Source organism: Lagopus muta, chromosome 2, assembly GCF_023343835.1.
Source record: "Lagopus muta isolate bLagMut1 chromosome 2, bLagMut1 primary, whole genome shotgun sequence".
Taxonomy (NCBI): Eukaryota; Metazoa; Chordata; class Aves; order Galliformes; family Phasianidae; genus Lagopus; species Lagopus muta.
This window is the reverse complement of record NC_064434.1, coordinates 107477843-107503314: the sequence shown is the minus strand read 5'-3', so window position 1 is coordinate 107503314 and position 25472 is coordinate 107477843. Positions and strand designations below refer to the sequence as shown.

Genomic DNA, 25472 nt, shown 5'->3' with positions numbered 1-25472 from the left:
GTTTTCTTCAAGTCACCCCTTACCTCCAAAGAAAGCCCACGAGCCCTGAGCATAGCCAACGCTCAGAAATGCTGACCACACAATGGCAAGTCCAGCTTCATGCTGAAGCCCAAATAATTCCCACTGCTGGTGCTATATAACCAGCTTCTTTCTGAAGCTGGCGGCTAGGTACGCTGCAGAAGAAACACACTTAAATTATCTGAAAGTGTCCTTCACTGAAAACTCTTACAACCTCACGTTCATTAAGTACCATGATATAATAGTTGCAGAACTAACAAAAGTGACATTTCACTCCGTTTTCTTAAAAATAGTGCTACTAGCAGGTAAGGTATTTTAATGGATTGAGCCAGCAGGGTGAGAGATGGAATTTGGTGACTGCCCCATCGCAACTGAGTTTTCAAAATAACACACAAATGTAAAAAAAAAAAAAAAAAAAAAAAAACCCACAGAAGCCTATAAACCATGTGTTTATAGCAAGTACTGGCCAGACCTAAGCTCTGGTTTTTGATCAGTACAGAAATTTCATCTGAAAAACATTCCCCCTCGTCTCTTCTGTATGAACTTTCACACAGGTAAGCAAAACTACCAGCAGAACTGCCTGCTGTAAGCAAAAACAAATTCTGTCAATTCAAGGCACACACAGCAAATGCTCAAGCTCACCAGACAGCAGCGCAGCAACTGCACACCGAGCTGCCATAAGGCCCACCAGTGTCCACGCCTGGTGCTGAGCAAGCATTTCATCCCACCATCAGCCTCTACAAGTAATATCTGCACCTTTAGGAAATGTGGCCTTAATAAGGGGGCAATCCTCACATCCAGATGTGTGGAATGTCCATTTCTGTGCCCTCTGAGAAGGTCTCCCTGCCCACAGCCTCAGCATGCTGGGCTCCCACGTATCACACGTGGTCTAGCAGAAAGCAGCCCTACGCCCATGGTCAGCACCAATCGGAGCACTGGGCAAACATCTTTGCAACTTCTTACCAACTGCTGGTGACCACAGACAAAGGCATTTCACACCTCACAGAAAAGCTTTTCTACACTGTAAAAATGATTTCCCACACCGCATATTGCAACTCTTCTCTAACTTCCTTTCCCTGCTGAAACAACGCACTAGAGCCTACTGTTCACTTAGCGCACTGAATGGAGCACGCATCAAGCCAAACTCTCTCCTAAATAAGAAAGAAAAAAGACTGTTGAATCAGCAGTGGAACACACTGCATTAAACTCACGCTGATCCAATGGCATACAACACTCGCTTTGTCCTACATGCTAGGTATGCACACGCCCAGGCAAAGAAACCACGTATTTCATTAAATAATGCTGGGCCATAACTCACAGTTAATGTCTCGGCACAAATTAAAAGGGAGTTAAACTCTACTTCCCCTCACTGATGAGTATCTCCGCTGGCTGCCTCGCCACCCTGGCAGGGTGCACAGCCACTAATCACTTCTGTTTTTACAGGGCCATAAATGGGCTGTATCATGTTGGAGATGACTGATAGCAGAGGCAAGGCGCTGGGATCTGCACTCCTGGGCAGAGGTACGTGCATGGATAGTACATTCATTCACAGCTATCTACATTTATTTCCACATCTTTCTCTTGAAGAATTTACCTACTAACTGATTTATATACTCAAAGTGAGGCACGGCACGTGGGGCAAAATTACTTGGATTCCCACACAACTCCTAGCCAGCTGTAAAGGCTGTGAGTGGCAGGGGAAGCTCATCCAGGATGATCTCCTCTGCTGTGCCAACAAGCAACAATCTATATCATTTAATTTGTATATATTTTCATCATGCTGAGAGTAATTTCCCAAATGCTAGTCTTTACCTGCTAATTGCAAGTTTATATTTTTACCAGTAATTGCTTTCACCTGCTGCTCCTGATGCTACAAACTTTAAAGGACTCAAACACTTTTTACCAAGAGAACAGTTCATCAGAGCACGTTGAGACTTTTCGCACTCTAATCAAGTCTTCTTGGCCCTGTGAGCCACAACATAAAAGTTAATCAAGCATAAAAGAAGTCAGGGATGTTGCTAGTCAAAACAGCCAAATTTTACAAGTCATATTTCTTAACTGCATGAATATTTCACATCTGTTGTTCATTTGTTCTTGCTTCTCTGCAATAAGACTGTAGAAAAATGTTTATTTGAAATGTCACCTTTAGCAATCTTCACACCAAGTTTAAGTTCAATAAGCTCACAGCACATTAAATTGAAAATTCATTGTATGAAAGATGAGTTTGACTGAACTTCAGTTTTCGTAACATAATAGCACGTAATCAGAGGTAAGACTGCTATCCCAGCAGAAGAGTCTCTAATAAAGAAATCTGCTTCATGCTAACAGGACAGGTTAATCACTAATTCCCCCCAATCAAACCTCTCAGAACCACAGAAAGATTTGGATCAGAAGGGACCTTAACACCCCCCCAGTCCCACCCCTGCCATGGACTGGCTGCCCCCCACCAGCTCAGGCTGCCCAGGACCCATCCAGGGATGGGGCACCCAAGCTCCCTGGACAGCAATGCCAGGGCTTCACCATTGTCTGAGAAATTTCTTCTTTATATCTAATCTAAATCTACGCTCCTTCAGTTTAGAGCCATTCCTACTTGTCCTATCACTCGAGCTTTCCTGCAGCTCCCTTTAAGTACTGCAGTGCTGCGATGAGGTCTTCCCCAAGCTTTCTCCAGACTGAACAAGCCCAGCTCTCTCCTGTCTCCATAGGAGAGTTGCTCCAGCCTTTCGACCATCTTTGTGGCCTCCCCTGGACTCATTCCAACAGCTCCAATACTTCCATGCCGGAGGCCCAGAGCTGAACGCAGCACTGCAGGCAGGCCACGCTTCTTCCGCAGCCCAAGACATGGTGGGAGCCTTCTGAGCTGTAAGCACGTGTTGTCAGCTCATGTCAAGCTTCTCATCCATCAACAGCCCTAAGCCTTTCTGCTCAGAGCTGCCCTCAGTCCATCCTTATACAGGCTGTATTCATGCTTGGGATTACCCCCACCCTGGTGCAAGACTTTACACGTGAGCTTGCTGAACTTCAGGAGGTTTGCAGGGCACGTATCTTTAGACTGCCTAAGTCCCTCTGCATGGCACCCCTGCCATGTGGCATGTCTCTTATACATTTCCTGCTTATAGCACTATTAAAAAAAAAAAGTTCTATGCATCTTTTTTCTCTTCATATAAGCAATTGTAATTAGCAAACATTAAATCAATTATCAGTTTTTACTGCGTTTATTTGAAGAAACACTCGCTAAGGATCAGAGTGAAGTCTTCTAACTTAACCCCATTTTCACTACTGCAGTTGTCTGACAGTTCCTGAGACAGAAATTAATACATAGATATTTTCCTTACTCAGTGACTTACTTACATCTTCTATCCATCAACACAACCACGTGCTTGAACACAGAGATATGCCAACAAAAATAGCTGAAAGCTTGTGAAAAGTAGTAAGAGTGGGCATTAGCCTCCATGTCCTCAAAATTCTGCTCCCACCCTTCCTGTCAAACATTTCTCTTTTGTTTGACGTGTTTATCAGCTGGATAAATATGCACATTGTCAAATTTCACACTCAGAAGCATCACTCTGACCCTGGAGCAGACATTCACATTGCGTATTTTTGCAGCTGGGGAAGACAAACATGCTTTGAGAAGAGGCAAGAAGATTGAAATCATATAAATGATGAGGTGGCCTCAAGATTAAAGCAAAACTAACTTTCTAAAATAATTATAATAACAAACAACACATTCAAACCAATTTAGATCACGTAGCAAAGAAAAGTCAGAGAAAAAGTTTCAAAAGAGTGAAGAAAGACCCATTTACAAATGTGCCACTTCTGGCCCTTTTCAGAGCTCTAACAAATACACACACACTTCTGAATGCTCATACAGCCACAATTAACATCATAAAAATATGTCCTATGCATGCTGCAGATCCTGTATTTGCTGTGAGAACAGCTTTGCTGCCAATTCCCATGAATTCAGCATTTTACAGACATGTTGGAGAATGAAATATTTGACATAGAATGCAAACAGATTTTTGTAAGAGTATTCTGAAGATCTGCACATGATGTTCTGTTAATTCTGCCTGCCTATCCCACGATAAGCCACTTACCAAGAGGAGCAGTGCATATGTGAGCACTTACGGTTAAGTGCTGCTCTCTCTGCATACCTGTATTTCCATCCCAGCATTTCCACAGTGCTTTCATTTTTAGCTAACAGTTTTCTCTCACATATAATATCTGCCACACAGCTGCAAGTTCAGGATATCGAAGGGTGAGATCAATGATTTCAGCAAAACTAACTCAACCCAATCCAAAATTAATTCTAAGAGCTAGTTGAAAATACCTTCCCCATACTGAAGATTTCATTTTGCTACTATTTTTCAGGTTAATAATAGTGTGCAAAGGGTATGCATAGGGCCAACTGTGGTTGCCTGTTCTTTTACATGACCTGTCACGTAAAAGAAGTTTCAGCTTGAAGATTGTGCCTCTGAATATCAGGCACACATGATGTTCAAGCGCCAGCTGCTAGTGTGCTCTGAAGGGATGTGCTGAGTGATTTTACTCTTATATATTTGCTCCTACCAAGCCAGTTTTGCCACAAGAACAAGTAGTAACCCCTCCAAGCGGGAGTCACAAGAAGCTGTTGCACTTCTTAGCATCACACAGTGTGGAAGGAACAAGAAGAGAATTAAATCACTACAGGCCTACTCTCTGCACTTCAGACAGGTGATGCCAAGGACAGCTTTCCTCCTTCCATGCATCCCTTAAAGCAGGAAGCTGTTCTCACCTCTCCCCAGGGCATACTGTGAGAAAACACAAACCTCTCTGCTCATTTCCAAGGTTCACTAACAGACTCAGAAAGTGAGCACTTAGGGCAGTTTGGTTTAAGGGATTCTAATTCTTAAAGTGTCCTAAACATAAAGGACATGATGATATATCTATTAATGGTATATTTCCTGAAATAAAAGGCTTCAAACAAAGAATATCCTCACTGTAAAGAGCCACAGTGAGAAGCTGTACGGATAAGATTAATCATTTGCAGGGGCACAAACTGGTCCCAAATTGTTTATTTGAATTATTGAATACAAGCAAGCACGAAGAGAAACAATTTTCCCCAAAAATACAGAAAGGCAAACTCCATGTTCTCTGTTCTCTCTTGCAATATGCTCTGTGCAGCTCTGCTGCGTGGCACACCTTGCATTTCTCTGTGCCTCTCCCCACGATCAGAACTCCTGCAGCACAGCACCCTGGCTTTCACTTCAAGTTCAACAAACTCCATAGCAAACACATGCACATTTGCATTTTCCTATACACCAGTGCTGGCAGCAATTCCTCCAGGCACTTTGAGTGGGTGCTCACTGTAACAAGCAGCGCAGCCCCACAGAAGTGGCAGAGGAGCACAGAAAACCACCAGCCTCAGGCACAAGGGTGCTCAGCCCTGCTGACACCCAGCTTCTGCACAAACCCCAGGGCCTCCTCATTCCCATCTCCAAGGCCATCAATGCCCTGTGCCCATGTGCAGGCTGGTTGTGCTGCAGACAGCAAGCAGCCAATGCCACTGAGTGCAATTCCCAAGAAAGCCCAGTGCAGCCAGGCAACACACCACAACCAGGCTTCAGTCAGCAGCCCAAGTCCCAGCTGAAGCTAAGGGTAACTCTTCCCCTTCTGTAGTGATTTGTCTACTGGGCACATTCACACTGCAAATGCAGTGAGTACCCACTGTAAGTGCTGACATCCACTGGAAGTCCTCTGCATATGCTGACAGTGATTTGTTGTTTAATAAAGCACAGGTCAGATTTTCAAAAGGCTCCGTCCCCATTGAGGCCAGCAGCAAAAACTTCTCTGGAGTCAAATGGAAGTGAGAAGTAAACTCAGAATTCTAAAATCCTTCCTAAGGCTCACTAAAAGAAGGATGAGTATACAGACATGTCAACAGCCTTAAACAATTATTTAAATTCAAACCTGACTAAAATGTGTAGTTTGCAAGAATTTCACACCAAACCATAACAGCTGTGAAAGCCAAAGGGAAGAACAGAGAGAAAGAAATCAGAGTCACAACTGTTGTTTAACTCTGGATACGATGCAGGATGACTGAGTCCCAACCTCCCCCTGAATTGTAATACAAGCAGTACAACGTTTCTTATGGAAAAAGTAGCTCCATGTCATGGCAGTAACATGTAAAATTTAAATTACATGAATAATTAAGAGGAGATTAATGGTTATCATAAATAACTTTCATGAAAATAGTGTCTCATAAGGGTTTTAAAACCCTTAATAGTGTAGTAAACAGAAAAGCACTTGCAGAAGACCGTTTTTACCTTCGCAGCATGGCTCATTTGTCCTAGCAGTCCATTTCCAGCAGTAACTACCATGTACCTGGAGTTGCCAGTGCTGGGTTTTCTTAAGGTCAGCTTGAAGTTGCAGCCATGTTAGATCTAAGGAAGGCTGCCTCCACTCTTGCTGAGGTCACATCACTCAAGGCCTGATCCTGCACAAACCCCCATAGATGCCCAAGGTTGAGCTGGTTACCACAGCTCCCTCAACAAAGCCGTTTCCTCAGGAAACCCAACTGCTAGAACACGCATCAAGGTGCAACGCAAAGCACCAAGGCATTCAGGCACAGCCAAACCTCGCAACATTTGGGTCCACAGATGAGAGACTTCCAAAAGCGCTGGTGAAGCATGGCCTCTGCCAGCCTCCCAACCCTCCCAGCTCTTGGATGGAACAGAGCTGAAATCAGCATCTCACACTCACACAGAACTAAAGGAAACCCTTTGGCCTTGAGGCAAACTTAACAGTTACAGGAATCTTATAAAAAAAAAAAACTGTCAAACAACTTCTTCACACGTGAGGCTTCACAAAGGCACTGGGCGAACGAGGGGCACTAAGAAGCTGCTATAAGTCTCCAGAAACGTTATTTCAGGACTATCATTTCCACTTCCTCTTAGCTAAGGTGTTACTCTAAAAAGAAAGTGCTAAAGAGAGCTCTGCTGCCTGGAGTAAGATTAAAAATAACATTTCAGGGCATGCAAGGTAAATGCAGGAACATACAGGTATTTCAGAGACCTACTTATTCCACGCAGTTGTACTTTTCCCTCATCTTCCCTGTCTCATCATGCAATTACTTCTAGAATTAATAGGATGTAGAATTATACTTAGAATGAAACAGTAAAAACTGCAGAGTTGGTTCTGGCTTTATATGATACTCAGGAAACCAATTTCTCAGCCTCCTGAACTGCATTTGCAGGTGGTTTGTTGTTTGGTTGTTTTTTTTTTTCTATTTTGCAATTTTACAGATACTCTGATTTTAAAAACAAATGCTGAAGAAAAATAAAGTCTTTAAAAAAGACAAATGCTAATAACAACCATTTGCTTAATAGTAGCAGTAGTGCAGCCAGACAGCGCTCACATCTGCAAACAGGAACCATTTGTAAAAATTAGTCTTATAAATGACCACATATAAATCTATGGGAAATCAATGCCCACAGTTTCTATTATAAAGTATTAAGGCATTATTACTTCTCCAGGAAGTAAAATAAGCTCTTTTTTTTCCCTGTATCTTTTTGAAGGTCAGATGCAAAGCCCCTTACAGTCAGCAAAGGCTCCCCCTGACTTCCACAGGTGCTGGCCTCAATCTTGTCCGCAGTTCTATTGCATCCTTCAGAGAACACCCTGGAGTTGTTCTAAGTACATCTAATCCATAAGGACAACACTTCAATCAGTTTCTAAATTTATAACTTGGAAAGTAAAAAAAAAAAAAAAAAAAAAAAAAAAAAAAAAAAAAAAAGAAAGTTAAATTGTGACTTAAAACCTGGTCCAAAGCACCACCCATCTTTCCTCTGGCTCCATGCTCTCTCCTGAGCCAGAGCCACTAGCTGAGACTTACCCTATATCCACGCATTCAGAGGCAGAAAGCACAAGTTAACTCTCACCACACAGAAACAGGGATGCCCCTAGAGGACAGCAAGGTGGCCATGCTCTGCACACCCACCCTCACTGCAGAGGCTGCCAGCAGCACCCTGACTGCAGCCACACACAGGTGGAACACTGCACACCTTCACTACGATCACATGGTTTGACATGCAGTTTGCACATGTGTGTTAGGAGATACACAGCATGCAAATTTATTTTATTTACTTAAAGGAGTGGGAATGCAATACTGATATACAGCGAGTCTTCACTACAATCTCTTACCAACACAGAGGAAAGACTGTGCCTATCAATGAATGAACAGCTTCTTAGCCAGCAGGGCAAGCACAGAAGTTGCTCCCTCCATGTAGCTTCAGAAAGAGAACAGCAATGCTGTAGGGAAGCAGAAGCTACACAAGTGTGGGTCTGGGCCCTCCACCAGTGGACAAACTACAAGCTGCAGACATGGCAGAGTCCCTTCCCATGAACTTCCCACATGCATGGCAGGCAGCACATCACTATCAGAGGAGAGACATGAGTTTTTGTGAAAACAAGAAGTCCAATAAGTGAGAGATGGAGGAGGCCTCTGGGAACAGTAAAGGCTCCTCCTTGAGTCTCACTGTCCCTCCCTCAGGTGGTTTAATAAAGAGCAGGATATTGCACATCATAAAATGAAAGATAAAATTCATAAGAACTTCTTGTGTTCCACTGAGTCTGTTTATGAGTTGGCAGCTCTGTAATCTAAAAGAATTGAACAGTACTTTCCATACAGAAATTATTAACCCAAGAACAACAATACCCTCATCCCTCATCTGCAGTTTATTACATTTCTAGCAAAATGACAAATAGAACAAGCATCAGCCTTTCACCTGCTTCAATAATTCAAATTCCTTCACCTGACCCCTGTATCCTACAGGATACTGCAAGCCAAAAATTACCAACTTACACCTTTTTTGATTTTTCATTTACATTTTCTTTCACCTTAAAAAAATTTAAGCAAGCCAAAGCTGGAGCTTTGGACATTATGGAGTAAGTGAATGCATAGGAAAGGCAATTCAAGCTTTTTATTTATATATTTAAATTTAATTTAAGGAGGTGTTCAAGGCCAGGTTGGATGGTAGCAGCCTGATGTAGTATTAGATATGGAGATTGCTGGCCCTGCATGCAGCAGAGGGGTTGGAGCTTGATGATCCTTCAGATCCCTTCCAACCCAAGCCATTCTATGATTCTATGATTTAGCATGCAAATAAAAAGTCAGGAAAATACATGAACAATGCAGTCATCACCCCACTAATCATCACAGCTGCTTGGTGTAGCTCTCATCACACCCCTCTTATTGCCCTCCTAGCATGCATTGTATTTGTGGGAAGAACAATAACCCTTTGGGCTCTCTCGGTGCAGGACACAATAGATTTTGCTGCAGGCAGTGTCTGTGAGCCCCCAAGGCTGATGTGGATGAGACACAGCAGGGAAAGTACAGAGATAAGGTAGCAGAAGGGCAACAAGCAATGTCTGCAGCAGCCGATATAGTACAAATCCAACTTGCTGAGTGTTCTTATTATGAGTAGATTTGGATACTGCTCTTAAGGCTTGACCTGGAATATGCTATGACTACATCAGAAAAAAAAAGTAGGATAGGACAGATAGGACAGCAGGATAGCGGAGGGCATGGGTCAAGACGAAGTAGGTTGAGGTTACATCGTCTAGCTCACCATACTGATAAAGCTGCCACCTCTGGTGTGCTGACCTTCTACCAGCTGGGCAGACCCTTACAGTAAGCCTCCTTCTGCAGAACTCTGTAGGGCTTCAGAGAGCTTTGACATGGAGCTGCCAGGCACACAGCGACGCAGAGCACTCCCACCACACTGCTGCATGACCTGGGGATGAGGCCAGAGCCCCTAACAAAGCTCTCCTGTACCATGGTAGGTTTAGCAGCCTCAGCCCTGTTTTGAATCTGCCGTGCCTTTTCTCTGATTTCCTGATACTGTTGGAGTGTTTCTTCCTCATCTTTGATTCATGTTTATATCTATCCAATCTCCTTTTAACTGTTGAGACACATTTTCATGCAAAATGTGTGTGTATCTTTAGGATTCAATCCATACAATGTTCTTCCCATACACACAGCCTTAACTAATTTTCATCTTGCAAATTCCCTTAAATATCACCATCCACTTGCACTAAAATCAGCTCAAGTATTTAATGCTCACAGACTTCAGAAATCAGAGCATCCTCAGGATGAGCTCAACCTGAGTGCCAGCCAAAGGAGGCAGAGCAGCTGCATCTCCACTGCACATACAGGCAGGCTCACCTCAAGGTTCCCCACTCAACGAGCAAGTCCCTGCGAGCCACAGGGTCCTATTAAAAAAATAAGTAATGCAAGCATTTGACAGATGAATTAAATGAATCTGCAGCACAAAAGGGTAAATACAGCCTCTAAGTGGACTACTCAACTTGCTGTTTGAGCAACACAGGTATTGTTGCACTGAAATCAGACTAGTCCTTACCACACATAGGGGAAAGATGCTGCAGACAGACAGGCAGACTCCTGGCTAAGTCATCCCTTGCAGTAGAAAGCACAACTTGAGGTTTTGTAGAGCAAAGAGAATCCTGAAAGACACTTACTGGGAAAGAAAGCTTGTTCTAGTTGATTATGACCCTGAACATTCCCAGAAGTCAAATTTGTTTTTTTGTGTTTTTTTTTGTTTTGTTTTTTTGTTTTTGTTTTTGTTTTTTTTGTTTTTTAAATTGTAATTATTTTTCAAGTATAATTAACCTTTCTAAGCTGTAAATGATATATTTCAACAATGTGTAAATTTTTTCCATTTTGAATTTTGGATTACTTTTTTTTTCTTTTTTTTTTTTTTAAATCTTGTAGAGTAGCTCCCACACTTTCTAGGAGAGAAGTAAAATAAAGCTTCAGTCTACCTTCTGCCATTACTCACCCTTCAGAGTCAATTTTTCTTTCCCCTCCCCTTCTCCTCTATTACTTTTTAACCATTCTTCATCAGCTTACCATTTTTTGTCCCTGATCAACAATGAATTCCACTTATAATCACAATAAAGCTTATACAAAACATACATCACCATGCTTTCCACAGCATTCACGATTCCATGTGACCCAACAGCATCTTTGTTTTGTCCAGGCAGTGCTGTACATGCATAGAACTGCTTCCAGCTTTAATACTGAGCATTAATGCTAGTACTGATAGGCTTAGGTTGGATATTAGGAGAAAGTTTTCCCATACAGAGGGTGGTGAGGCACTGGAACAGGTTGCCCAAGGAGGCTGTGGATGCCCCATCCCTGCAGGCATTCAAGGCCAGGCTGGATGTGGCTCTGGGCAGCCTGGGCTGCTGGTTGGTGACCTGCACACAGCAGGGGGTTGGAACTGGATGAGCACTGTGCTCCTTTGCAACCCAGGCCATTCTGTGATTCTAAATAAGTTTGCTTCTCTATGGAATTTTTCCAAGCACAGCTCACATATTAAGCAAGTCCTATATACAGTGTGGTGTTACTCCTAAAGACATTCGAATCTTTTTCATGGAAGCGTATTTAAAACCTCCACTGGCAAAAAGCTTTGTCCAATTGCTGCTCTGTTGGGGTTTTCTTCCTGTACTCACACTTTGGTTGTGAATTCTGAGGATGTTTCCTTTGTTCTCTCAAACCTCACTGCCTCTTCATGTTCTCACAATGTGTTTGAAGGCCATTTGTCTTACTCACTTGAAGGAATAGCAGTAGCCTAACATTCCGGTTCCAATCCTACACTGTGTCAATTTCATCTCACTGCTTGCCTGAAATTTCCTTTACATTTCTCCTTCAGGAACCTGCAGACATAGGGCAGTAGTTAGCAGAAAGAAGCAAGGTGTCATGAGCAAGAAATAGCAATACAAAAGCTACAATTTTTCTGTAGAAGTAGCAGCGTTAAATACAGTAACTGAAGTGTCTCAGGTAGAATGCTGGCACTTTCTGTAGGGGTGAATGAGCTACAAACACCTGATCTTCAAGTGCCAGGCTGCTGGAATGCAGGCAAGGAGCACTACTACCCCTCAGGTGAGGCACCAGGGCTATGTGGGGTTTCACACTCAAGTTCACAGAAGACAACAGATCGCTAGCAGCAAGTGCCAGCAAGTTATCGAGCAGCTCAGATTCATCTGCAAGGTCAATACTTTGATAGCACAGCATTTTCAGGGTGTCCTTGGAGGTACTTCCCTGGCTGTTTCAACACTGCTAGAGCTAGAGGTGCTGCTCCAGAGGAATGGCTGCTGGGGGACCTGCTCTGAACTCATGGGCCAGCTCCATCTTTGTGAGCAGCAAAACACAGAATGACACTAAGGGAAAGGAGTCTGAGGCTATGTAGATGCAAAGTTTTGTCTCTTCTTCCTTAACCTAGCAAGTTCCAAAGCAGGATTTAAGTTGGTGGGCAACACTCCAGCTGTAAAACAAACAGAGTGATATAACTGCTGTTGAAAATAAGAATTGGGTCCTGCTATTCAACCCCCCCCACGGTGACACCCGTCCTGAACTGAGCAGCAACTTCTCATCCAGTCCCCTGGGATGTCCAAACTGCAGTTGAGAGACAAGGTCCAATGTAAGCATCCACCTACACCACTAGCTCTGCAAAGCTGGGTATTCCATTTTAGCCCAACACTGATGATGCTTCTGTCAGATCTTTATCACTCCAAAGAGACACTGAGAAGTCTATTATTTCAGTAAGCTTTACTTCTAAACCTCTAAGGTTTAAAAATCCCTGTCAAAGTGAAATACAGCTTATTCTTCTTGCAACTGTACATGCAGAATGCATTTTCTTTCCTAAAGCCTCCAAAAAGGCCAGGAGACAGAAAATTCATCAGAAAAACATCAAGCTGGAATTTGAAGTCACGCAAATAAGATCTCAACTCAGCTGCTCACTTATAAATAAAATAGCCCACAAACAAGGGAAAGAAGGTTCATCTCCCTAGCTTTGAACCCCAAAGAATGCTGTTCAATCCCAGGCAATTCTACCCACAGTTTAATTCATTTTATTTTTGAAGTCCCACTGTTGCAATCATTATCTTTGGATTTGCTACCAAGCCTTCCTTGTGCATCAAATTATAGAATTCACACCACTTAAGCTCTTAGCCCTTACTGGAGAAAGTAGAGATTCAGAAATGGCTGTGAGTACCCCCAAGTAAAATATTATCCCCTTTTCACTTCAAAACCTTAAATTTATTCAGTCTTGACCTCATCCAGATACTATCAAGGTAAGTGTACAGATTCCAAAAATAGTGTCAGCACCAAGATTACTTGTACTGCACATATTCCTGGACACTTTCCTCCTATCTATCCCCTCTGACATGATATCCAGAACATCACTAAAGCTTAGTATCAGATAATGGCATTCAGCATCTGGCACTGCAGCAATTACTGAGCTACTGTGACTGAATGCCTCTCCCCACGTAATCCTCCCCATGCTGGCACTCACATAAGAACCTGACTTTTGAAGCAAGCACTGATCTGCACTCTGACACAGGATGCATTCCCAGGTTGCATATCTGACATAATGTAAAGCAGCCCTAGCATGAATTTCACAAGCAGATTAAGAGTTCTGGCATTGCAAGCTCTATTATACCCCACATACTTGATTCATATGCGCTTCCATGTCAGATGCCATTGTGTCAGACTGTCCCCCTGCTGCCATCTGTCACATGGCAACAAAATGGAATGGAACACTATCAGCAAGGATCAATCTCTACTGCCATCCCACCAACATCCACTTCTGATATTGTGGGCCAACATCATAAAATAGGAGGCTTTACTTTCAGGACAGCCCTCATACTTATGCCTTTTATCTAGACAAAAATCACCAAAAGCATGCACCAGGTTTCCCAGCTTTCTCCCTTTTCTTGGCTCCAGTACAGCATCCTCAAGCCTTGACACCACATCTGCTCCTTGTTTTAACTACTCATTGCATTTTGTGTAATGAATACCGCCTATAAACCATGCTTCTTTACTGCCCTCCTGTCCTTCAAAGGCTTTATGATTGCTGCTGACACTTCCTACTTGGGAAACCTCAGATCTGGGAAAGGATTTTGCTTTGATTCCTTTAAGAATATACACAAAAAAACCTCAAATCAATCAATCCATTCCCTTTCTTAATTCTCAGGAGACAGATATTCTGGGGGTATTTCATGTGTAAGAGCTTTTTCAGCTTCCACACTAAGAACAAAATCCACCATTAGACTAAGAGTTATTCTGCATTTGATTTGGACTTGCAAGACATTCATTCACACCTTCATTATGACATTTGAGCCATTCTTTTGTCATTCAACTGAGAAAAGCTGTAGCAAGCACTATTTCATGGTTGTACTGAATAAAACTTGGTCCTTGAAAACAAACCCATATTTGTGGCAACACCAACATTCACAGAATCACAGAATCACCAAAGGCTGGAAAAAAAGACCTCCAAGATCATCCAATCCAACTGTCCATCTATCACCAATACTGCCCCACTAAACCATGTCCCTCAGTACAACATCAACACGTTCCTTGAACGCTTCCAGGATGGCGAACCTCCCACCTCCCTGGGCAGCCTGTTCCAGCACCTGACCTAATAGCCAACCTGAATCTCCCCAGCACCACTCAAGGCCATTACCCCTAGTTCACTCCATTCACACTGCACTTTTCTTTAAAGGGTGAAGATTGAGATGCCAACATTTTTAAGGAAACTGCCTCTTTCACGACCACAGCAGCTCATCAGGCAGTCAAGCCAGATTTAGGTATGAAATTCCAAACACTGATTGTTCTGATAAAATTTAGGGTGACAGATAACAAAGCAGGGAGATGTACAAAGAACGACCATGATGGATTTTCATCAAGCAGAATATTTGCCAGTTTGCTGCTCTGTAGGGCTTACTATTGAAAATGTACAGCAATCAGTGGTGAGCAGCTCCAAGGGCACTGCAGCTGTTCTCAGGTAATCAGAGCAGGGGAATTACAGGTATCTGAGAGTTACTGCCTCTCCCAGCCAGGACAGACACAGACCTGGCTTACAAGTTTTGAAACTGCTTAGCATTGAATTTTCTGAAGAGATGCTGCCATAGTAGAAACAGCATTTCCTAAACAGAAAACAGGTCAGAGAAAGGAATTCTTCCCAGATGGGAATAATCTCCTCAAGGCACACCCTCAGATGGTTTCCATCCTCAGCAGGCAGTTTTGCTTATAATTACATTTATTTCTCATTCCAAAATCATAGCACAGAAGGGTGGCAGAGTATTAGGAATGACCCAAAAGGGGCAGAAAACATGAGATAGGTGGTGTTTGTAGTAGAGAGAACACCTAGTTGCTGCGATGAGAGAGAATGAAGTGCTTCAGGTCTCAAAACAGACTGGCAAGCAGAGCTACACTGGCTTTGAAGCACACTGCAGAACCATGTGGTTTCCAGTGAGTGAATATAACCTATACCACAACCCATGTTTGTAGAGAACATTGGGAAAACTATGTTCTTGGTCATCAGCACTTCAAAAATCAAGTAGAAAGAATTCACCTTGCTATTTCAGCCTTAACCATACTTACAATTGATTCAAAAGATATTTTTTCCCCATTACCTAAACAGTGAGAAGAGCCTCGCTCACAGAAGTGTAGCTTTTCTTAATTTGAAAATAAAGAAAAAAAAATAGAAATATGCTGAGCCTTTGCTTTTGTTCACCAAGACACTGCTGAGCCCTTCTGCCATCCTGGAACTGCATGAGAGCCCGTGTATAACCGAGGGTAATGCAACACCCTCTGACCAAAGCTAAGCCAGTGGCTCAGCAGATAGCTGTAGGGTAGGAACCAAAGCTACTCCACACCTGTAAACTTCCACTTGGATCCAACACACAGGTGCTAGGGAGACAAGCAACATAGGATAAAGGCTTTGACAGTCTCCACTGACTCCTGAAGTGCCACTGGCACTGACAATTCTATCAGCAGATGCATACAAATGCAATTCCTGATACTACTGAGCTGTTCAGCAGCTCAGTTGCTCCTTCCTCTGCCAAGACTCCATATGCACCAGTCACCTACAGGATCCAATGTACAGCTCCTTTTACATAGTCAAGGCTACTGAGATGAGACATTCAGTGTGGATGAGCTGCACACATCTACATAGCACTGAGCTTAAGGAACCAGCACAGTTATTTCCAACCCCCCCCAGTGCCAGCATCAAACCCAAATCTCTCTGTAGCAGGAGAAGCCCCTAAGCCCTATGCCACAGAGGGGCATTCTTGTTGTGAAAAGCACAATTTTAAAATCTCCAAATTTATTTTTCAAGGGCTTTTGCTTGTTTGAAATGTTTATCAATCATGTAAGATTCCAAGGGGTACAAACAAGTGATAACATGAATAATCCACTGAAAACAAATTCTGCATGTTGTTTCTACAGTTTTAAAGGTGATAAATCATCAAATCACCAGCACAAGACCACAGCATGTATTTCATGCATGAGGCAGCACTTCAATAAAGGCACTGCTAAATTTACCATGATGAACTGACTGCAGTCTCTGTCCAGCTTCCAGAACCCAAATAGGTTTTTCACATTATATTTCTCAGAGCTCAAAGTAAATCACAGTCTCAGCTTCATCTATCTACGGGATTTTTAGAAAGCAACTTCACCTTTTCAGATACTGAACTCCTCAGTGAATCTGAGGACAGTTTGAGGACTGGAGTTGAAGGAAAAAATCCCCCCAGTCTCCATGGCTCTGGGCAGAACAATCACATTAAGGACTGAAGAGTTAGTTTAGTTCCCACTCAGTCAAGCTTCTGTTTGCTTACTTGCTGCACGCTGCCTGGCTGGTTGGTTTTGGTGGTTGTCTAAAATAAAGGAAGTAACTAAGTTAGTCAATTAGCAATGGAAAAGAACTGAATGACAGGCCTGCAATGTAGCTACATGCTCTTCCTCTGGAGATCAATGGCAATTACTTCTACAAGAAGAGATCAAACTGAGTACAATCAATTCCCTTTCTCCTACCTACCAAAAACAAAATCAAAGCCATTTCAGCATTTTCTCAAATCCCTCTGTCCCTCCTCACCAGTTTGCTGGCTGCTCTTCTGGCACAATCCCTGCTTGTGCTCTAAAGGATATATTACACATGTCTGACTGTGCTAAGCCTTCATTCCAACCCCACCTGTTTTCTTCACTATAAGCATTTAAGTATGATGCCTCATACTTTAATTACTGCAGGAAGCAAAGTTTTTGGCAAAACAATGTCAAGAACAACACGCGTTCCTGTGGAAAACAGCAAGTCCCTTGGCTTTTTCTGTCTGATATATTCAGAACAACAAAGTTCTATAAAGAAAAGCCCTTTGATAAATTTAGAAATACTTTCTTTCATCTATGTGGAGTTCGGAGACTTTTCCCCTACCACAGCTTTCTGTTTGCCTTTCCTTTTACCCACGCTGCCTGGTAGAAGCCAGGATCATTTGGCTTTCTACCCATCTACTCAGCCAGCCAGGCAGGAACAAGAGCCAAAGGGAGATTACACATACCTCCCCACATACCACATACTAAAGATGTAATAAGAGTAACACAGGAGAACCACACGCAAAGGTCACACAATCCTGCAGTTCTCTTTTTCCACAACTTCCACAATTCCCAATGCAGTTCCCCATGCAGTTCTGCTTTGCTGAAAAGCAGTGAATAACTCAGGGCAATTCCTTGACTTAAGAGGGAAAAAGCTCCAAACCACATCCACAGCAATGGTGACTTCCAGTGTACTGCTGAGTACAATCTGTATTTATTCAAGAACATCAACGTGTCATTATTTCCTAAGCAAACACTGCTGGCCTTCTGCAGTCACCTGTGTCAAAAGCAAATAGACAAAGCATCATTCCAAACCCCAGAAATGTAATCAAAGTTCATAACACAACAGCTCAAGTGCTACTCACATACAGTTATTCTTCTGAAGCATTAGATAAAGCCTCACAGACAGCAAGAACGTCTCAAAGAGCTCCTTAATACTTGTTCTTTTGCATAGAGCAGACCTAATTCCTGCACTCAATATACTAACAGCTTGGCAACATGTATGTAATAATTCTATTCTACTTTTTCTTCTATTTGTTGAATCTCAGCCTGTGTAACTAAATAGCTTCCATATAATCTGCTAATACCCTCTGTACCTTCTTCTGCTTGACCTAACCTTTGAAAGACAGATTTAGAATTCCCTAAAACATCTTTCACATCCTACCTGCAGTTCACTACATCAGCATGGAAATAAGGGGGGTATATATACAGCCCATACCCACTTATTTTCCTGCAAAGCCAGACCACATGACACCTGAAGATACAACTAGCAGTAAACACATCAAGATCCTGCTGTAAGATAGCAGTTTTAAATAGTGTATATGTGTGTGTATATATATATATATATATATATACACACACACACACACACACATATATATATAAATATATATGTATGACAGTTTAACATGCAATTTAAATGTGGGTCTTGCATCTACACAATGTATAATTATATGATTATCAAGCAAGGCACTGCAGCTTTTGACAATGAAAATAATCTATTGCTTTCATTGTCATTAATCTGATACAACTATCCATCTGTATAAATATTATCATATTTATGCAGTTGGGTGACTATTTTCAATTTGATGTTAAGTGAAACAAGAGGTCCCTAAATTAATAAATATTGTTGTGTAAGAATACACTTAAGGGACCAGCAGTTTCCTCCCTCATTCAATAATGTGTTTCTTTCATTTGTTCCCAAGTACTAAGGCACAGGCACATAGAGGATCACCACATTGCCGTTAATGAAGACTGCACCATGTCATTTGAATAGCTGCTAGACTAACCAGAGGAACACATTTGGTACTGAATAACACCTCAACGCTATCAAAAATAAACCAAGGGTAAGTATGATTTTAGGAGAGTCATCTTTTTAGCCAAATTACAGTTTTACACATCAGTGCTGGTACAGGTAAGAGTCAGCCTTCATGGGAACAGGCACAGCACTGCTGAAACTACAAAAATGACATCAGCTTTAGATACACAGGCAGGGCTCACAGCAGCCACAACTGGGTTGGAGGTGTGGGAAGGGAACCCATGATCCCAGAGCCTTCCTCTTTTTGGGGATTCTGTCAACGTTACCTACAATGTGATCTACATAAGCTCTTTTGAAATGCCCAAAGCAGTTTCCAAACCAAGATTTAATTAACGCTTACCTATCAATACGCTCTGAACTGTAGGTGTGCATCAGCTCCCTGAAGCACATGATTTCTTCCAGTGCCAAGTTTAATGAAGAACACTTCACCCTTTAAAAGACAGTCCTCAGATCAGCAAATGCTGACACTGTACATACAAGGAAGATGCAGAAAAGCTTACAGAAGTCAATAGAACCACTTTGGCATATCAGGTTAGAGCAGTTCAGAAACGACCACGATCCGGGCCTAAAGACTCAAGGCTGCACAACTGGAAAAAGCACACTCAACACATTAAGACTGCAACCAAACAGATCTACTGAGCTCTTTTTCTGTTTGTTTTTCACACTTCAGACTACTGTGCACTGTGCCCTGCCTGATGGATCGCTCTGATCACGCTTACATGCACATCTCTAAGCTTTTAAGCAGCTCTACAGTGGTGAAGGAACATAGTGAAAGCCATCTGGGTCTTCCACTGAAAATCTTTTTTAGATCCCTACATACTGCTAGAGCTGACCTCTTTGCCATATTGCTGAATCTGTCCAATTTTGTTTGAACCATCAGTCAAATCCAACCAGATTAAAGCAGAAGTACAGGATCTTGCATTTTGAAGAGAGACAGCTGACAAAGACTCTTAAGAGTACATACAGTTGTAGCAACAGATTATTAAAAGTGGTACTTAACTGTTTAACAGCAAAACTGAGAATCCAAGTAATTGGATCACCTCATTTTTGCCTGCAGATAGTACACAGAGTTTATAAGAGGCAACAAGAGAGTGTCTGCCCCATAGAAGTGACAAAAACTTGACAAAAAAAAGTGACAGTGCTTGTTTCTCCCTAGTTAAGACTTTTATTGTTCTAGCATAATTGCTTTTTCAGCAGCACTAATAATCAAAGGAGTCCTAGGAATGGCTTTTAGAAATTAAGATTAATTGGTTAAAAGTAGACAGAAAGTTTTCTTTTCTCATTTTAAATAGGAAAGCTCAGACTCAGAGTATTTCAGCTAACACAAAGTTCTTGCAGACGGCACAACAGCAGTGGTTAAAGAAGTTAGTAATGAAAGACTCCTGCTGTCCAGTATGCAGAAGAGTCCTGCCGTACAGAAAGCTTCAGTAGAGAAACAGAAGGTATATAAAGAGACTCACATTTCTACAGTACCAACTGCCAGGATTACCAAACCAGCCCCAGTCATACTTCTCCACTGTCAGGCATTACAGCAGACTTGCAGTAAGCACCATGAAGTTTGAGACACCAAAAGCCCAGCACAGCTCAGAGGTACCATGGAAATAAAGTCCTGAGAGCCCACTGTGAGCAAGGCAGCATTAGTGCTACCACAACAGCACCTATAGCACAACAGGAGGATGCTGCAACACATCTGGTTTTTATCTGATAGCAGGATAAGGGGGTCAGGATATCAACTCTGTATCTGCAACTGACAAAAAAAAGCTGCATAGGCAGAAAGAAAACCCTTTGGTTGGTACATTTATCACCCACAGGTAGTGATATATGACTGGCCATTGCCTACATCGTTTCCTACCATCTCAAGTTTGGAAACACTGGAGCTCTGGTTGCTCTTATAATCTAGTTCTTTCTTACATCTCCATTTTCTGGAAGCAGGGATGCAGTTAGAAAACAGTGCAAACTCATCAAAAAGCACAGCTGCAGGAGCCAACTTTAGCTAACTTGATCATGACATTCTCCTTTCTTCAGTCCTTCATTTTGCAACCTCTGCACTCTTTACTACAACTCAATCTAACCTCATTTAGATTCCTTTTTCCTCAACACACACACACACACAAATCAACAACCAGAAACTACATGCTCTCCTCTAAGCAATTTCACTGCATGTGCTCACCAGGGTGCAACTCAGCACCCCAGGGACAGCAAGAAAGGCCACTGCTGTTATCTGGCTGCCTTCAAACCTGGATGGAAAGCTCCATGTCTGCTACCAGTCTTACTGAAAGCAGACAGAACTTCTTGTAAGAGAAGTTGCAGGATTTCCTTTGTATTATGGGCAAAAAGGGATTTCTGCCTGCTTCCCCTGGAATCGATTTCTAAGGCTCAGCTCCTATTTTCACATGACACCATGTGAAGATGAAACAAAGAAAGCTTCTGCAAGCCTGTGAACTCAGTGGGAAGGTGCAAGTGTATAAAGTCAGTCACCTGCATAAACAAAAGCAGTTCATTACCTAGATCTGTATCTCCAACATGACAACATGGTGAGTCACTTTGTTCTCGGAAGCAGCAAGATTTCAGTCCCCACAGCTGCACACACATGTACTGTTATAGCACAGCACACAAGAACACACAGCAGGCAAGCACTTGCTCACCCCAAGCAGCAGCCAGAGCCTCACTCATTGGCCTGTCCATATTCCTGGAAGGCGAGGCAGGATATCTGCTGATGGTTTGTGCTCCTAAGCCTGCCCAGTTCCATCTCTACACGCACTCGAGCTGCAGGCTTCTGGATAACACTGCTTCTGGAAAGCAGTAGGGCAGCACAGTTTTCCTCCTGCTAACTTTCTCTCACACTGGACAACAGCCCAGACACACACAGAGGTATTCTGGTTCTTCTATCACTCTGTATCTTTTCCAGCCACGCCATGGTCTCCAGCCTCAGAAACATAATTCAGCACCTCTTTGTGGTAGACAGATAAATGTGTTGCTATGTTGCATCTTTTAATGCATGCTTATGACTCGAGCATCTGTATTCTGATCATTTGGAAAGCATGTTCACTTGACTGAACACAAAGCACAATATCACAGAATGGTTTGGGTTAGAAGTAACCTTTAGGATCATCTAGTTCCAATCTCCTGCTACAGGCAGGGATGCCTCCCCCTAGAACAGATTGCTCACAGCCCCATCCAACCTACCCTTGAATGATTCCAGGGACGGGACATTCACAACCTCACTGGGCAGCCTGTTCAGTGTCTCACCACCCTCACAGTAAGGAATTTCTTCCTGATACCTAGTCTAAACCTTCCCTCTTCCAGTTTAAAGCCATTTCACCTTGGATGCAGCCACTTGTCACATGGATGTTCTGGACACTGCATTAGAGAACCATTCTCTCTGACTGACATTGGTACCCCCAAGGTTTCAGCTCAGAAGTAAAACAACTGGGACTGTACCTTGACATTTTGACCACTTTCAAATATCTGGGAGTTGTTTTGAGAAATTACTTCATTTTTTTAGACAATTATTACTGTATTAGATTTTTTTCTAGTCTCTTCACATCTCTTTAACTTCTTACAGTTAACTTTACCTATCCAGCGGTTCAGAGTTTCATTTCCTGACCAATATCCAGGAAAAGTTTAAAGTGACAAACCTATGACAGTCCCATGTCATACCATAGGAATGCTCTCATAGGAGAAGACTACATGGCTCTGCAGAAGACTTTTTACAAGGAAAGATATTCAGACAAGTGCCACATCAGAAGCAGCACCACGTCTCCCATGCTGAAGTAAGGGAACAAGACACTTCTTAATTGAAAAGCAATAAAGTTTTTCCCAAAAGCTAATGCTCTGAGAACTTAAGGAGATGCATTTATATCAAGCACCAAATGATCAGACCAATCTAATTAAGAAGAGGATAATTAGAAGACTAACAGGTTGCTAAATCACACTCAGAACATGCAACTTGACGCTTGCTCTAGTTTATAAGAGAGATTAAAATAGTAACAAGATCAACGCTACTTTAATCCCTGGACAAGTTTCAAACATTAAATCGCACTCAGACCACAGCCACATTAAAAACCTCAATACTTAGCATGGCAGGAAGCTGCCATAATTGAAGTAGTTATGAGAGTAGAAAGCAAGAATCGTGGCTTTGCAGTGTCATCACTTATCAGAGAACGGAACCCTTCAGGCTGTCATTTTTGAATGTCAAAGCCTGGTTCCCCAGTGAGCGTACATTACTACAGAGCTTTAAAGCCCTGCACTGGATTCCAGTTGGTGCCATTCACAATTTTTAGAAATGACTGCGTAGCAGTGACATTGCACAGCGAATCTCCACCTTCTGATAGGCAGCAAGAGCCTTCATGCAACCTTCCCTCCAACACACTGCTCCTGCACGCTGCTTCTGTGCTACCCACAGCATTTGGTAGCAATCAGCAGCCACCACCCACCTGCTGGAAATGAGTGGACAGAAAGGAAAGGGCGCTCAGTCAAAAGTCTCAGAAGGCTCCATGTCACCAGGAGCCCCTCTTGACTTGTGCCATGTCACACAGGTGCTCATACTACAAGTCCTGCCACAGATATTTAGACCTAAGCAGCCCTTCCCCCCTTCCCTGCCACATCCACAAGAAGCCACACTGTGGATTGACACTAGGGGTTCAGTGACTATCTTGCCACATTATTATATTCTGATTTCTCACACATCTGTTTTGAAGAGAAAGAGCTTTCTTTTCAACATTTCATTCTGATGAAAGATGAATACCCCCTTTGGTGGTACCAGCTCAGTACAACCCCCAGCTGATAGCTGACCACATCTCAGCTTCAGACCAGCATTTCCACCTCCCAAAGACAATTACAGCTACACAGCTACCCTGCAGTGTTAGAAACAAGACAGAAAACTGTCATTTCCTTTAGTAAAGCTATCACAGTGCTTCATTTAAGTCAGTTTGGTAAATGTTTAAGTGTTCTCAAGCACACCTTTTAAATGCAAGAGGTGCATTAAGATCATACAGTACGCCTGTTGCAGGCACAAAAGTTAAAAATATCTTTGAACCACACTGGCCTGGTTAGTTTAAGTCACAATATTCAGAAAGGAAGGAAACAGATTGCCTTAAAACTTGATTTTGAAAGGAAACACATTGTGAGCATTTGTAGCAAGCTAATTGTTCACAAAGGTGTTTTTTAGGCATGTGAGTAACCTCAGCCCCACTTCTTGCCCCACATTCAAAACAAGCTGAGAAAAAGCTGTTAGAAGAGTGGTATGATGCAATGGAATAATCATAGCTAAAATGCAGGAAATCTGGACCGTAGATATAGCTGGGGGCTGTCTTGTCATTTGTTCAGCCCATTGTTCTTCCATGCACAAGATGAAGATCATGATATTCTTTTCCTTGGTAAACTGCTTTGAGATCTACTGATAAGTGCTGAACAAAACCCAGGCTACAACTTACTACCAACAGGTGTAAGAGTTTATTCAGGTTAACATCACATCCACAGCTCCCTGCAAGCATCAGCTTCAAGACCACCAGACCCAGAGGTAGAGATCCCTCCAGGCAGCCAAACCCATACAGCCCTTCTCATTCAAAGCAAGAGTTTATTTCACCAAGATTCCCCACTAAGCAGTACTGCTTTTTCCAACTCCAATCATGCCCAGCCTCTGAAGAGCTGCAGAACTGAAGGAGTGAGGACATGGGAAATCCAGAAGGAGCAAAGCTCTGAAAGCCTGAGTTTTGCTCACAGGATCCAACTGCTCTTCCACCAGGTTCTACTAACAGCCATGCTGCTAGATCCTGAAGCCAGCTGGCTGCTTTGTTCTTCACCTACCAAGCACAGCCACTCACACTGCTGAGGCACATGAACACCAACTGCACCGATGGGTGAAAACAGGCACTGTGAGACCAAAGTGGTTAAAATTAAGATGCTCCTGGCTCCCTGGGAAACAGCATTTCTTAACAAACAGGATACAAGCACTAACTGAACTTTTCTCATTCCAGGCAGTGAAAGTCTGATCACTTTCACCTTCTATAACAAACTTTTTCCCGTGAGGTTCAAGAGCTTACTGCATCATGATGGAATTCTGGGCAGCACTGCAAGATCAATCAATTAAAATTTAACAAAACTCAGGGGTAATTAAGCACTCAAAAACGTTAAATCAGAGAACAAGGCGCCTGACTGCATCTGGTCAGCACCTTGTTTCTCCAGTAACTAAGACAGCAAATACTCAAAACTTCACATTAGGGCATAACATGCAGGGTGGGCACCTAATGTAAATTTACTGGGAAAAAAAAATATCTGCTAAGCACACCTCTACCAAACAAAACAGACACAAGACACTACATTAGAAGTACAGATTTTTTTTCAATACTGGTAAATTCTGAAGTTATTTGGCTTTGAAAGCAAAATAAAACCTATTTCTCATTCAAATATCCTACATTAATATCTTTCAAACACCCATCCTGGTATTAGAATATTCTCTTTAGTCAAGAATGTTTAAACAGAAACACCATCAGGCAACAGAGCTGGAATAGAATATACTGTCCAGGGAACTGCTTCCGAGCTTCAGTGCCCACAGTACACATTTCCAGGTGGCAGCTGATAAGCATTGACTTGTCTCTAACTACAGGGCCTGTTTAATTTAGGTTACTGGAGAGCAATAAGGACAAAACAAGTCCTTCTGAGATACATCTCTTTTAGACCACTGCTGCACTCCCTCAGTCTACAGCTGGA

General features: G+C 42.5%; 1 protein-coding gene across 8 annotated transcripts in view; it reads right to left on the bottom strand.

The window, feature by feature from the left end:
• The window catches only part of CCDC85A (coiled-coil domain containing 85A), a 60209-nt gene that overhangs the window by 22755 nt on the left and 11982 nt on the right, over window positions 1–25472 (bottom strand). The window contains exon 3 of one of the 8 annotated variants that reach the window (XM_048938183.1): window positions 15882–16734. The exons of the other annotated variants lie outside the window; for them this stretch is intronic. Within the exon in view, the coding sequence (XP_048794140.1) occupies window positions 16676–16734 (59 nt within the window). The 3' untranslated portion in view covers window positions 15882–16675. Of the gene's footprint in view, window positions 1–15881; window positions 16735–25472 lie in introns of those variants that run through there. 8 annotated transcript variants of the gene reach the window in all.